Source organism: Caretta caretta, chromosome 12, assembly GCF_965140235.1.
Source record: "Caretta caretta isolate rCarCar2 chromosome 12, rCarCar1.hap1, whole genome shotgun sequence".
Classification (NCBI taxonomy): domain Eukaryota; kingdom Metazoa; phylum Chordata; order Testudines; family Cheloniidae; genus Caretta; species Caretta caretta.
Window position 1 is genome coordinate 16,099,513 of NC_134217.1, and position 16,177 is coordinate 16,115,689.

At 40.5% G+C, this 16,177-nt stretch overlaps 1 protein-coding gene across 4 annotated transcripts in view; it reads right to left on the reverse strand.

Annotated features, from left to right (window-relative positions):
• Positions 1-490: 490 nt before the first annotated feature.
• CYLD (CYLD lysine 63 deubiquitinase) overlaps positions 491-16,177 on the reverse strand; it is a 53,720-nt gene continuing 38,033 nt past the window's right edge. For all 4 annotated transcript variants that reach the window (XM_048870826.2, XM_048870825.2, XM_048870823.2 and 1 more), the window contains 4 exons: positions 15,528-15,636; positions 8,350-8,468; positions 6,897-7,113; positions 491-5,720 (listed from right to left, as the gene is read on the reverse strand). In XM_048870826.2, coding sequence (XP_048726783.1) covers positions 5,536-5,720; positions 6,897-7,113; positions 8,350-8,468; positions 15,528-15,636 — 630 coding nt within the window. In that variant the 3' untranslated portion in view covers positions 491-5,535. The remainder of the gene's footprint in view (positions 5,721-6,896; positions 7,114-8,349; positions 8,469-15,527; positions 15,637-16,177) is intronic.

Genomic DNA, 16,177 nt, shown 5'->3' on the forward strand with positions numbered 1-16,177 from the left:
TATTAAACCTCATGCTTAAGGACAAGCCAATCTGTAACTAATAGAAGTTAAGAAGTTTTCTTGAGGGGAACCTAATTCCACAATTGTCGACTGTAGGATTTCTTGCACTTTCTATTGTCACATCAGGTACTAGGCACTGCCCAAGACAGAACGTAGTCCTAGATGGGACCCCTGATGTGATCAGATATAGCAATTCCTCTGTATCCTGTACAGGAAGATTGTAGAAAGTTCATAAAAAAACCAAACTAGTTCACAGGGTGAAGTCAATATTTCTATTTCCAATACATGCAGATGACCTCTAAGCCCCTGAAGAAATGAGAGCCAGAAGAATGTTAAGTTTAATAACAAATATCAATACAGAAATAGTACAGGCCTTTCCAGTAGCAATTCCGAAGTTACCGAAAACTATAAAGGCTAAATGAGGGCAACCTCATTTTTTCCTCTCTAACCACCCTTGGAAAGGGTCTTTTTAAATGTAAAAAACTATGTATGCACAAAAACTTGGTATGTTTATTTAACAAAGTACCAAAAATAGAGCAGACAAATGCAAAACATGCTTCATTACAATGGCAGAACAATTAACTCAGACCTTAAAACAGGCAGCCTTATTAAAGGTAAAGCTTAATTTAACCTTCATGCCAAATCAATCTTTGAACTGTAGGAGTCGAACAGAAAACATTTTGTGGTTTAATACTACAAAGCAGACCATCAAGCACTAAGGTGACAAGCTCATCCATTCCAAAGGAGTGTGAAGTGCACAATAAAAAATTTGTTTTTTAAAAATGTATTGAACTGAAGTAACTGACTGCTTATGACCATGAGTAATAATTGTTACAGCTACAGCTCTTTAAAAGGAAAATTCTCACCCCATATAATAAAAACACAATTACATTTCTAAGAGCAGAATATCAGAACAAACATCAAATACATTAGAAATTCATTGCACAGAAAACGACAAGACAGTCACTGAAAAGACCTCAACTGAACATAGGTCTTCATACGTTTTTCTTCCATCACCTCCAAACCGAAAAACCAGAAGCAGCTGTGTGTAATGCACGAATCTATGCTGCTTGTGCATTGATGTATCTGCAAGGAATTGCTTTAGTGACCTTTCTCTGATCTCATAACCCCAGCCTAAGTATATGACCATTGGTGTGACTTGCTCATGTTTCCATTGACTCCAAGTTTGTTCATAGAACTAAAACTTAATACATAGGTGTGTTATGTGCTGTTCCTGGAGCCATCTATCCAATTTAAAAGGTATTTATAAGTTAAAATTCATGATGGTGAACCATGTTATTTTCACATCAATTTTAGTGGTTTAAAGTTTTCCTCAGGCACACTTGCAGAAGGGAAATCTTAGTTTAAATAATAAAATCCTATCCTCTGAACATCATTACTTCAGGAGAAGATAGGCACTTCATTACGATAGTGTAAGAACTGAAAAGGGAGATTTTCAAAATAATAAAAAGGATGCTAAATGTCCAATTCCCACTGAACGTCAGGGAGTTGGGCAACTAATTGCCTTTGGTGACCTGGAAAAAAAAAAGTCTCTCCCAAATGCATGTTGGCATTGTATAAAACAGTGGTAACTGCTTAAAAAATGCTGACTTTCTGTGAGCTCCCTTTCCAGGGAATAATGGAGTGTAAAGAAAGCATCTTTTCTTCCCTACAGAATCTCAAATTCCTTTTCATTTTTTGTTGCCTCATAAATAAGATGAGGTAACTGCCTTGGATTTACATCACTCTGGTAAATTTGTACATTATTTACAAGTTATTCTTCATAGTTTAAACTTCTCTTATTTAAGTCAGTTTTATATATTTGCATAATGCTTTCAGTAAAGAGAACCAGAATGGTCAACTTCCATACTCTTTAAAATATACTATACTGTGTCAGAGTATGTATCTGTTTCTCTAATCGGATGCAAAACTATGCCATAGAGTAATACGAAGATTGAGATTAGAAAAATAGTTCTTTCCTCAAAAGCATCTCTCCCACCTATTTTAACTCCTCAAGACTAGACTACAAGCTATATAGCAAACCACCGTATTAACATACGATCCCCAAAGCGGTGAATGGTTCATAATTAAACAAATGCATACTGCACAACCCGATTATTAAAACGATATTAGACAATCACCAAAAATGTATAAAGCAACATACAGACATTCCCTCAATTCTTTATACAAATTTTCCAAGTATAACACAGTGAAAAAAGTATTTATGTAAGAAATCACTCTCTTTGGAAAGAAGAAATCCAATGATTTGAGAGGGAGAAGCCAAGAGGCCATTTATATTGGCCCTTATTCACATTGGTCAGTAGTCATTTCTATTCTCTCTGAAACATTAGGGTCAGTGGAACTACTCAGCTCTGATTGATTTTTCTAAGCTCTCTCTCAGTTTATTTGAATACTTTCAGCTAAAATGACTGCACAAGCCTGCCACTATTTTTTTCAGTTTGCTCCCCCCCCAACAAAAATATTTCCTTTGAGTTAAATTTTGTTTTGAAAAAAAGTACTTTTCTTAAAAAGTCAATTTGAATAGAAAAAAAATCAAGAAGTTTTGTTTTGAAAATCTTGAAACCGATTTTTTTCGGACTGACAATTCCACACATTCAACACATTTGCAAAATATTTTGGTCAACGCCAATCTGCATTTTTCCATTAAAAATTTTCCCCCAGCTCTTCCCGCCACTGATGGTCATTTGAAGAGCTAGAGATAGCCTTTTCAGTGTCTTGCTTGTGGACATGGTAGGAACAGAAGTTTTTCCTATAATTTTTCATGGCAGCACATGGTATTCTATCGGTATATTTAAAAAAAACAAACCCACAAATAGATATTGGGACTGGAAGAGTGAGAGGTGTCCAGTGAAAAGGAGATGCTGAAGGTTTCATTCTTCTCACCAAAATTGTGTGTGGAAACTAAAGAAACTAACTCTGGCTGGATAATGTACCACACACCCAACTGCCTCTTCCTTACAGAAGTAAAGTAACCTCAAAGCAGGATCATCATCCACCTCTTCACCCAAACCTTCTTTTCATAGAAATTGATAAAGCCACCTAAAATCCCTAAGGCTGTTTCTTGTTGGAAAGGAAAAACAAATGTGTGCATCACCATAATCTTAAAATTTGTGAGATGCACTCAGATACGAGGCTGATGAGGACCACAGAAATCAAGGACAATATTTAAAAAAAAACAAACAAAAAAAACCCCACACAACACCTTTACAGTTAGTGGACTTGGCTATTTCTAAGCAGAAGCTTCTTCCCTTTTTGTTCTTCAAATGTTCCTGCCTTTCCCCTATATGCACTTCAAATAAGTCTGAGATTCTCAGGTGTTAGGAGGCAGTATGCTGCTCATGTTTTCCCTGGAGCTGGCTAAATATAAGACTTATTAACAGAACAAATGAAAGAAATGCATATGAGTCGAGCACATGGCTTGAAAAATCCACTTATCACTGCTGAGCCAAAAGCCATTGCTAGCCTGAGGGCCTAAACAATTTGTTAAATTTAATTTTTTGTTTAAAGTAAATTGTCACTAGCCTTTGTGCTTAAGATAACCTAGTAATGGAACTGAATGTGTTGACTTTTAGTCTGTAGAAAGACAACTTGTGTGCACGCTTTCTCCAGTAGTTGTGCGGCCCCCACAAATGAACAGTTTCATAGTTGTTACTCAGTTTCACTGCCACCCAGAGTTCTGGACCAGGAGGCAGGCCCTGGAGTTGCACAAAGAACCAACCACCTACCTGAGGAAGCAAAGACTATGAAACACAGACCTGTTTCCTCCTCACATCTCACAGAAGCCAGGAGGCTCTTTGAGTGTCAGTCTCTTCCCCTCCTCAACAATCAGGCAGCTCCAGAGAATGAGGAGATTAAGTTCTCTCCCTATGTTCCCATTAGCTATGATCTGGACTTAATACCAATTTTTCCCTGCATCTCACTAACTCCAACCATTTCCTTACCCAACCCCTAACTTTGGTACCAACCTTCAGCTGGCAGCTTTTAGTCCGCCAGCTACTCCAATGCAATTCTCAAGTCTTGCCCTAGCATGTATCTAATAATCAGCAAACAGCCAGAGAGAAATATTCTACATTTTCTGGCACAAAAGTGCAAAACTAACCAAGTTTTTACAATATTCTGAAGGCAAAATCTTTTGGTATTTGGTTTATTTGTTTTGTTTTAAATGATAGTGTATTTATCTGTTCTTCATTCTTTCTACAGAGTAGATCCCAGAGAGGCTCTTGTAAAACAGCTCTTACAAATCTGAAAATATGTGCTACAACCCACAATAATGCAGTTTATGACCTATAATTATTTCTACAACATCCAAATTTTTCTGCATACACATGACATTTCCAAACATTTTTTAAAATAGTTTAGACAGAAGTAGCTGAAAGGCAATTAATATAATAGAATTCCATTGCAAATAAGAATCAACTTCCAAGTCACAAAATATCAATAATAATACTTTACAGTGATTTTTTTAAACTAGTGTAATTCATTTTGTTCGTACGCATCAAGTACCAAGTAGAATGTTTAAAATGCTATTTTTTAAATTTGTAATTTTATCTTTCCTGATGTTCATATTTTTAACATTGATGATCCCAAACAATGAAAAATTTAGACCTATTACACATAGCAGCTCAGTACGTTGTAGAACAAAGTGTCAAATTCATTTTACTAAGGACTACAGATTCTACTTTATTAACACTCCCTGAGGCAATAAGCCACATTGTTTAGCTTGCCATCCAAACATTTGTATATATTTAATTTTATGTTTTGCAAAAAAAAAAAAAAAAAAAAATATGAAAGACATTTCCATTTGTTAGTTCATGTATCTACGGTTACGCTTGGACAATATTGCCCCAGTCCCTGAAGAAAAAAGTATCACATACGAAAGGAAAGTTTGTTTGACTCGCCCAAATAAAACAGGAATAAAACCCTCAGGAATAGAGCAGTTTTGAGATCATGGGTGTTGTGAAGACCTAGAATTCTATAGAAGTAGACATGCATGATATCAGACAGCTAAGGGTTAACAAGACCACAGAAGTAAATTGTAATGATCTTATTAAAACCAAAATTATTCCTTCCTGACGGCAACTGTTTGCTACAGACCAAAAAAATAAAAAGTCATCCTTGGTCCACGGAAACACACTGAGCAAGTACACAGCGTGTGTTTACATTTTCAATGGACTAAGGAGGATTTTCCTGTTACATTTCAGCTTCTCATTTCAAAACCCAACATATTATCAATGCACTTAACTTAAAGCTTTAGTTTTTAGAAACTTCATTTAGACTTTGTTTATAAAACAAACACACGCGCACACATCCTAGAGTGCAAAATGCTTATTAAATATTTCAACAGAACTCTACGTGTAGTTTTTAAAACATTCATCTTTTTGTTCTAGCAGTCAGCTTTCCCCCTATAATAGCATCCATTGCCGGCAACGGTTGCATCAAAACTGACTACGGTGTATAGTGAATCCAACAGTAGAAATCTGCGTACAGTTTTTTCTCCTTTCCAGAGTATAATGTTCATTTGTACAAGCTCATGGTTGGGCTTTGATACATGCACATGTAAGCATCACAAAGCAGTCTTCGTGCACATCCTTGAATTTTTCTGGAGTCCAGTGAATGTAGTTCTTCTAGAGACATTTTTAGGTACTCTCCAACTTCTGGGCATGGTGTAACTTGTGGAATGTTAAAACCATTCTGGCCTCCTTTTGTGGGGGAAGCAAGAAGAGAAACAAGATTAGGCTAGCATCTTAAACATCCATACTTCCTCTTTCATGCGTACATCTTTGAAACACATCTTGGAGATGTCTCAAATCCAAAGCTGTCACTGTGGGCTACTACATGGTGAACTTCTGTATTAAGTATTAACACTTCCAATGATTGCAACTGCCACAGTAGGCTTTTCTAACCCCATGGGAACCATTTGTAAGCTTATGGGAACTTTGTGAACAAATATAAATTATTTTGGTCTTATCTGTTTAAATGAAACAAGATTAGTGAATTAATTCCCATAGCTAGCATGAGGACTTGACAATGTGTCCGTCAAATAGCATTGCTGTACCACACAAAACCATCATCACCCCAATCTTAACTACTTGCCTAACTAACGGGGTGCTATCAGGTGTGCTGACGCATTCAATAGGAAAGTGCAGTAATAGTCAGAAAAATTACAACTTAATCATCAGATCTGCTGTGTGCATCCAGTCAGATGTGTATTTTACTGGACTTTTACTTTTGCAACTTTTTATTCCTGTTAGCAATACCGCTGTAGGAGAGAGAGAGCTGGAGTCTACTGTGGCTTGCCTATCATCACTGGAGCTACTTATAAACATTCTGCAGTTGGCATTGTATTAAACTATTAATGTGCGAACCACAAAAATATACAATGGTTCTTAGTCGAACTCCTGTTGTATCTATTACTATCTGCTTTTTTAAGGCACTAGCCACAAGTACTGAATGTACTGTCCTCCTCAATTCACCAGTGTTAATTCAGAGAATGTCAGTTAAAGAAAATGTTATCATAGGATAATGGTCTCCCACTGCTACCAAATCAGAGGACACTGATTTTGCAATAGAGAGAGATTTTATTTCTATTAGGCCAAAGACAGCTACTGTTTGAATTGTTTAAGCCTGAGATTTTGGAGAAGTGAGAATGACAGTTACACACGGTAGAGTTATTAAATAGCTACATTCCAGTGGACTTGAACTAAACAAAAACAGATTTCTGTGTCTTGGCATTTAAAACAAAAATTACTTTTCAAGCCTCATGACATATAAAAAGGTATGTGTTCTGGTACTGGAAAACTTTTAAAGTCACAGTATTTAAGAGCTAACATTGTTTAATGTGACAGTCTAACAGAAAAAATTAAGCAAAGATATACCATCCCGATCTGCCATGCTGTCAAAGAAGAGCCAGGCGGAGTCATCCCTCCCATATTTAACAAAAGCTACATAATGGCTTGTTTCTATGCAGAGAACAGCAAATAACTCCATCTTCTGGCAAGGGATACATCCATGTCTCCAATCCCAGTCTGGTAGATCTTTAGGAAGTGACACTGGATTGAATTTATGACTCTGTCTCTTGGGATGTAGGTGAACCTAGAATTAGGTCAATATTTCAGAAAGAGAAAAAACACAAAAAACAAACAAACAAACAAACAAAACCAACCCACCCAAAAAACTCCCAACCAAACCCACTTGAGGGCCAGACTCATGAAGACAATGTAGAAATTGGTCTTGTTTTTGGCTTAATTGGCTTGAGAGTTACTTGTTAGCTAGTTTTTGGCTTGTAGCTTTTTTTTTTTTTGATCAGCTCCGGAAAAGCCCGGGCTGATCAAAGTCAGGGGTGCACAGAGGGCCCACCACAGTCCAGACTGCCTGCAGGGGGGGGTTCTGGTCACAGTGTTGGGGTTCTTAGAGATTGGCTTGTTTTGAAATGGGATTAGCTTGATTTTTGGCTTATTGTGAGTGTTGGAGTGCTTATTTACCACGTGAAAGTTGGCAACTGTATTGGGGGGGGGCGGCACTCTTTTTAAAAGGCTGTGTGGATTTTAGTATTTATGAAAGGGCAGACTGACAGCACTAGAGAATGAAGTCTGTCTTAACCAAAGAACAGGTCTACATGGACAACAGCAGTGCAAGTTCCCCTATGCTGTCTCACCAAACGTAGCTCCAACCCGCCATGGAGAAGTCCACTTTAGAGATGAGAGGAGTTCAGTCTCCAAACCTATTCAAAGTCTTTGCGCCGCTCCTCCCGCAGACTTACAAAAATAATCATCACTATTGACACCTTTAGTGGAAACAGACATCTATCTGTCCACTGGAAACGATATCAAGACCAGATAATTTAACACGTCAAACAGTATGCCAAACCAGACAGCCAAACAGTAACAGTAACCAGACATGCCAAAACAGTAACCAGACAGTACTCTATCACTACTACCCGGAACTGAATTTGAACGAGCAACACAGGAAATGAGTAAAATGCTTTTACTATTAGGTGCACTCCTGTTGACCAAAGTTAAAGGATACCAAGCTCCTGTAACCTGGAATTACTGCATTCTCCTCACAGGTTCACAAGGTTGGACTGTGTAGTTACCAAAGGCTACAGTAAATGCTCAATTGATGTAATCAAGGGTGTGTTAATGAATTAAAATCAAGAGACTGATTTTGTTAATGAGGACTGCACCCTTCATGTTGTGCCCAATTGCTAATATCCCTGCTTCCACGTGTCAGTCTGTGCCTTCTGATACTACTATACTACACCAAGCTGCGAGTACACATTAGTTTAAAAGGACCACAGAATTTAAAAAAAAAAAAAAAAAGTACACTTACTTGTGTGTTGCAGGTTTTACAAAACTGCTTGATTTTTCCAGCAGAAATGTCAGTATCTTCATAACATTCTCTGCATTCATACATTGCAAGTCCTCCACATATACGGCACTGCCTAGGAGCTACATTGTGGTTTAAAAAAAAAAAAATGCTTTGTCTCAGATTTTTGTACAAAAGATCTATTTTGACCTAAAAATATAACCTACATTAAGCCATTTAACATCACTGCTGGCAATTAAAGACAAAAATAAAAAAATTCCATCGTTATTTTCTGTGGGCTTACTTTTGCTCTTCTACTAGTCTACAGCAGAGGGGCTGGGGGGAAAGAGCGACACACACACACACTTATTAGTCTTAAGCTCAAATACTGATGTAGAAAGTGTTTCCGTACGAGTTTACTGGATGTAACCGCACACATGCTTTTTTTTTTTTAAGCCTACTTCACAAGTTATTCTATATTTTCTTAATCTAGTGAGTGTTACACTAGTTAAAATAGCTTAGCATTTAAGCAGAATTTAAGTAAAGAACCACAAACAAACCCTTGACTCAACTACTTGAAAATCCATGATGGGTCATCTAAAAGCCACATTCCAGAAGATTAGGACTTAATAAAAAGTTGCTATTGTTAGATATTTGAAGTAATTTCAACCAATTTTAAACTAGAGATTTACCTACAGGTACAGTACTGAAACACAGATAAGTAGGTATTATATGTGTTTTTGTTCAAAAGTTGACTAGCAGTCCCAGAAATTAAGGTCATTCCAGCCTTTCCAATAAGTGGAATAAACACTACATCACAAATTACAGCTAAAAATACTAAAATTCCCAGTTTTTTCCCTTTCCTCTTTTCAATTTAAAAAAAAAAAAAAAGGTAAAATTGAACTGATTTTTGGCCCAGTTTGGTGAACCGACACCGACAAGGCAAGCTACAGAAAGAGAAGACTGAGGGCTAGTCTACGCTAGAAGCACTACATCAGTGCAGTTGCACGGATGCTGCTGTAGCGCATCTTGTGAAGACACTCCATGCTGATGGGAGAGAGCTCTGACTGGTAGAATTACTCCACCTTCACAAGAGGCAGAAGTGTGCCTGTTGCCGACAAAGCAATGGTGTGGACAGCACCTGGATCACTGTTACCTTGCGTTGCTTAGGGGTGTGTGTCTTTTTCTGAGCAATGTAAGTTAAATAGACTTAAGCGATAGCATAGACTGCCCTAAGTGTGAAATGAACTTTAGGTGTTTTAGGCACTAATCTGGTGGAGCTGGAGCACCGGCAGGTGAAACTTGACTGTCACTGGCTGTTCAAAGTCTTTAACTTAGCTGATCTCAGAGCTACTGCTTGCCTCTAGATGACCACTATTCACCCACAATTCTGATACATATCATACTTGTGCTGTAACACCTCCTACAGCTGCTAACATCTAATTATTCCTTAGAACTAGAAAAACAAAAGAATTCTAAAGAAACACTATTCACACAAGACCTGACAACGACTTGAATTAAGATTTAATTCTATCCCCGAAGTATAAAAAGAGAGAGGAAAGGAGTATATCCAGACACAAATCTACATTCTACAACGTCTTCAAGATGGAGCTTTGAATTATTGTGAAGAGGAGGAGCAATTACTCACCTGGAGTTCTTTGAGATGTGTCCCCCGTCGGTGGTCCACTTCAGGTACGCCCGCATCCTGCGCCCTTGAGCTGACATTTTTGGTAGTAGTGCCCCTTTTCCCATGCTCGTGACCCACACATGCTTGTGCCCCACACCAAGGCTATATGGAGCTGTGCAGGCAAACTGCCCTCAGTTCCTTCTCCACTGGAAAGTCCCACTGAGGGCCACATCTGGGTATGTAAATTGTATGGCGGGCCATGAACGTTCATGAAATTGGGGGTTGGGGTGCGGGAGGGGGTGAGAGCTCTGGCTGGGGGTGGGGCCAGAGATGAGGGGTTTGGGGTACAGGAGGGTGACTCCAGGCTGGGACCAAGAGGTTTGGAGGATGGGAGGGGGACTCACGGTTGGGGAAGGGGGTTGGGGTATGGAAGGAGGTCAGGGGTGCAGGCTCCAGGTAGCACTAACCTCAAGCAGCTCCCGGAAGCAGCGGTATGCGCCCCCTCCAGCTCCATACGTGCAGGTGCAGCAGAGGCCGGCAGCAATGTGTGCTGCCCCGTCTGCAGGCGCTGCTCCCTGTGGTTCCCGGCCAATGGGAGCTGCAGAGCCGGCACTTGGGGCGTGGACAGCATGCAGAGCCCTTTGGCTGCCCCTACGAATAGGAGCATGCTGCTGCTTCTGGGAGCCCCGCTCAACAGAGGGACTTTGAGGGCCGGATTAAAAGGTCTGATGGGCTGGAGGCAGCCCATAGTTTGCCCACCCCTGCACGATACTAAATCTCCTCTTATTAACACGAGCATAAATTTCTCAAGGACTCAAGAGCCATTCTACAATCCTTGAACTATAGAAAAATGCATCTGCCGAGTCTGCAAAGAGTGTGCAATCATCAAAGGGAAAGTCTTCAATGGTCATCTAGACCTCTCTCTTGGGAAGCCCAACAGCTGTAGCCAGGATGCTGTTCCATAACCATTGCAGTGGATATAAACCATGCTAATGTATCAGCACTATCAAAAGGAGGCCTGGAGTGATGTTTTTGCCAGCAGTTGACCCTCTTGTACAATGGCCTTAAATTGTTCATGATGTTCCTCTGGCAAGCGCTCAATAAACTAATTAAATCTGTTATAATTCAAATAGTTGTATTTGGCCGGGAGTGCCTGATGGTTTGCTATTCTGAAATTTCGCTGAAGAATAAAAATTTGTGACAAAAGCTCTGGTTTCTTGTCGTTCAGGGTGGACTCTGAGCTATGCTGTCTGCCCTGTTCATTAACAGCCTCCACTAGTAGGAAATTAGGAGCTGAGTGAGAAAACAGAAATGCTGATTTCTTTGCAGGAACCTAATATTTTTTATCTGGCCTTTTACAGGCGCGGAAGCTAGGATTTGCCAACAGTCTTAGTTGGCTCCATAACAGTTTAATTGACCAGAATGGTGATCCTTATAGATGTCAGAGTACTCAAAATATCTAGGAGTTTATGATGGAGCTCCTGCACCTCTAAGTGAATCTGAAGCGTGTCTGTGATTCATCTCAGTGATTCTTGGAACTGTCTGAAGTCATATGCCATAGAAGGTGGTGGAAACATCACGGCTGCATCCGGTGATGAGGCAGAAATTTTAGTGAGAGGAGTCAGCGCCTTATTCACCCTAGCTTCCTGCTCCTTAAAGGTCTCTTCCTGATATAGGTGGTTTTGGAAAATGGGCCCTTTTCCGCCCCTTCCTGTGGTGTGACAATTCATTGTAAATTTTGACAATAGAATGCACACAAAAGTCCCAGAAAGGCGACTGAGGGGGGGCCAAATGGTATAGGTGGAGGCATACATCTGTGTTCCAGTCACGTGGGTGTCACTTGAGGTCTATCCTTCTGTATTATATCAGTGTAGGAGGGAGAGCAATATGTCCCACGATAGACAGGGGAACCCTGCATGGATATTTGAGAATCTGAAGAATCCTCTTTCATACACTTCAATGGTGAAGAGGGGGGAAGGGAAGAGAGATCGTTGTTCAGCTTGTTCACGTATAGGAAGGGGAGTATGAAACTGTAAACAGAGGGGTCAGTGACCAAGTCTTGATGCTGACACCCCTCCAACCACCAACCTGTTAACAGAGGAGACTCTGGCTCCATAGATATTAGCAAGTCCTTAGGGTACCTAAATTCTTGCAATATCAGTGTTATTAAAGAAGGGATCAAGCAAGAACTTGTAGAAGATGGCTTCAGTACCAATGCAGCTGGTACCAAACATTTGGCATAGGAGTGAGCTGACTTCAATTCCATTAGTACCATACGTAGACAACAGTATTTGGTACTGTTGACTTTCATGCTACCAGTAGCCAGGGACAGGCTTAGAACTTTTACCAGTGTCTCTGCCATTCTGGGCATGAGTACCCGAACCCAGTATTGAGTCTGCCTTAGAAGGCTGACTCCTCTTCACCTTTTCAGTACCAGCATCACTCAGCCTGCATGGAGCTCCCCTTGGGACTTGAGGTCTCTGTCAACTTCTGTGTCAGTGACTAAGGGCAGGTCTACACTACGGCAGGGATCGACGCTCTGAGATCGATCCACCAGTGGTCAATTTAGCGGGTCTACTAAAGACCAACCAAATCAACCGCAGTTTGCTCTCCAGTCGATCCCTGTACTCTACCCCTGACGAGAAGAGTAAGGTAAGTCGAAGGGAGATTTTCTCCCATCGCTCCGCCGCAGTGTAGACCCCGTGGTAATTTGACCTAAGGTATGTCGACTCCAGCTACGTGAATACTGTAGCTGGAGTTGCATAGCGTAGGTCGACTTACCACGATAGTGTAGACATAGCCTGAGATTTTCTTGGAGATTTACTCCCACTTCCTTTTGCTTACAGGCAGATGTTGAGGCTACCTCTATAGAGGACGTTGGTACCCTAGTTGTACTTGGTACCAAGGTACAGTCGACCTCTCTACTGGTCTCCTGTGACCAATATCTTGATGTGGACAGGGCACTAGCAGTACTGGAAGATCTATGTACAGGGGATTCCTCAGCCCCTTGATCTGAAGCTGGGCATAAAGCTTTATCCATCATCAGAAGTTTGAACTGGATTTCCCTATTTTTTCAGAATCTGCCCTTGAAGGATCTGTATCTCCCAAACAGCAGAGGTTCTGGGAATGTCAACCACAGAAGGGAAATTGTCTCACAGAGGAGGCACCTTTTGAATCCTGGAGAATCTGGCACTCTTAACTGCCATCTGACTACATACAGTAATACATTTTTAAAACATTTTTACGAAGAGAAAACTGGGAACTGTTCCAACAACTATGCACATTATACGAGCCAGAAGAGTACCCAGAAGTTACCTACTATGGGACAGGCCCAACAAAGAAAACAACAGATCACCTTCAGCCCCCAACTAAAACCTCTCCAATGCATCATCAAGGATCTACAACCTATCCTGAAGGACAACCCATCACTCTCACAGATCTTGGGAGACAGCCCCCCAACCTGAAGCAAATACTCACCAGCAACCACACACACCACACAACAGAACCACTAACCCAGGAACCTATCCTTGCAACAAAGCCCATTGCAAACTGTGTCCACATATCTATTCAGGGGAGACCATCATAGGGCCTAATAACATCAGCCACACTATCAGAGGCTCGTTCACCTGCACATCTACCAATGTGATATATGCCATCATGTGCCAGCAATGCCCCTCTGTCATGTACATTGGCCAAACTGGACAGTCTCTACGTAAAAGAATAAATGGACACAAATCAGATGTCAAAAATTATAACATTCAAAAACCAGTCAGAGACCACTTCAATCTCTTTGGTCACTTGATTACAGACCTAAAAGTGGCAATTCTTCAATAAAAAAACTTCAAAAACAGACTCCAACGAGAGACTGCTGAATTGGAATTAATTTGCAAACTGGATACAATTAACTTAGGCTTGAATAAAGACTGGGAGTGGATGGGTCATTACACAAAGTAAAACTATTTCCTCATGTTTATTCTCCTCCCCCCCACCTCCACTGTTCCTCAGAAATTCTTGTCAACGGCTGGAAATGGCCCACCTTGATTATCACTACAAAAGGTTCCCCCCTCCCCCACCCACGCTCTCCTGCTGGTAATAGCTCACCTTAAGTGATCACTCTTGTTACAGTGTGTATGGTAACACCCATTGTTTCATGTTCTCTGTGTATATAAATCTCCCCACTGTATTTTCCACTGAATGCATCCGATGAAGTGAGCTGTAGCTCACAAAAGCTTATGCTCAAATAAATTGGTTAGTCTCTAAGGTGCCACAAGTCCTCCTTTTCTTTTTGTGGATACAGACTAACACAGCTGCTACTCTGAAACTGCACATTATAAGGTAACTAACTATATGCTAACTAAAGAATACTATAGCAAATAGGCACACAGTAGACTCCATCTCTGGCCAAAGATGGTGGAGAAGAAACTGAGGACATTTTCACCCACTCGGCTCTCTACAACTCCAGTGCAGGGCACGATAATTCATAGGGCACGTGTGTGTCAAATGGGCACCGCTACCAAAAATCTCCACTCAAAAAGGCACAGACACACCCCAAGTGGAGCACCCACAGGGATTGTCCAGCCATACCAAAAGGAGGACAGGAAAAACCGGATATGGTTTTAATCAGGCCGCAACTTTCTCATCAGATGTCTGGGAGTACCCAGCAAATAAAAGCATACAGTGCAGGTAACTATGTTCATACAATAACTACCCCGGGGGTTTCCGCTAGCCCTCCCCATTCTTTTCCTAGCCAGGTCCCCCAGCCAACCCACTGCGGGGTCCTTACCATCCAACCCCCCTTCGTAAGGTGGGCTATAAGAAAGGACGGGTTGGCTCCCAGCTGAGCCATTCATAGAAGCCCCAAACCCATCCCTCTGTCCTGTTCCATTAATTAATACTTCCTTTTAAAATCCTTTACCAGGCCATTTATCCAGTCACTGTACACCTTCCCTATGGACTACCTGCACTGGACATCTGAGCCACACTTACATAAATTGCAACGTATAGCTTAACTCCTTTCAGTCCACACCATAACAAAGCCCTCCTTGAAACTGCTGTAGGGAAAGCGAACCCCTTCCCCCCCAGCCCAGCCAATTTGGTGGTGAGGGAAAAATCCCTCGTCCCAAAATCCCCTAAAGGAGTGGCTAGCGTGTCCCCCACAGCAGGTCCTGACCAAACCTGATATTTTGCCACCTCAAGGGGAGGGAGTGTGGGTGCGGTCTCCCTCCTCTGCGGAAAAAGGGCTTACTCTCTTTCACCCCTCTCCACCTTTCTGGTCCCAGGGGTGGAGTCATCACCACAACACTGATCCACACCTCCTTTTGCAGCGGCTTCTGACCTCTCCTCCCGCACCCTACCTGTAAATCACTGTTCCCTTTCCCTCAGCAAGCCAGACAACAGTTCCCCCACTTAAAGGTGGGGTGTGGTCACACTGATCAAAAGGAAAAAAAGATTATTGGTTATGATCAAAAGTTCATTCCAAGCTCAGTCTATTTCACAGACTTCTACATTTTTAATATAATCTTGCATATGGCTACCAGGCTACTTACTTTTACAATACCTAGTAATTTATACTTACTGTCTTCAAGTAAGTCTGTTATATTTAATTCCAGAGATGGAAATATTTTGTTGAACATTTTGAAGTCTTTTCCAAATCGAGGCATCTGAATAATCAGACATGAGGGTGCCTACCAAAAATCCCAAAATAGAATGCAATTTAGATCTTCCAAATATACATTTTATAAAATTTTCATCTAGTATTATATTGGTTTATAGTTGCTAAATCATAATGTTTTTAAAGCTACATGTCTATATATTAACCAAAACAACAAATGAAAAAATAATTTAATGTTTACAACTATATCACTGTAATCTCATAAAAAACCTAAAATTAAGAAGAAAGGACTCCAACCTAATTCTTCATGTGCAGTAGGTACCAGCCATGTTTAAATGGTATATTAAAACATATACTAATTCCCCTCCCCTGAACAGACAGTATCTGCACAATTTTAACATAGGAAGGGATCAAAAGTCTTACTCCTCCGTAAAATTAAATGATTAACAAAAGAAAATTAACCTATTTAAATGTCAAAAACTTTGTTTTTAAATATACCAGAACATTAACCTTATTTCCAATCAGTTTGGTCAAAAGACAGAGACACACTAAACCATCTCAATGAGATTTTATAAAAGGTAATGTCTAGCATCATGTCATGCACTTTTTCCTAC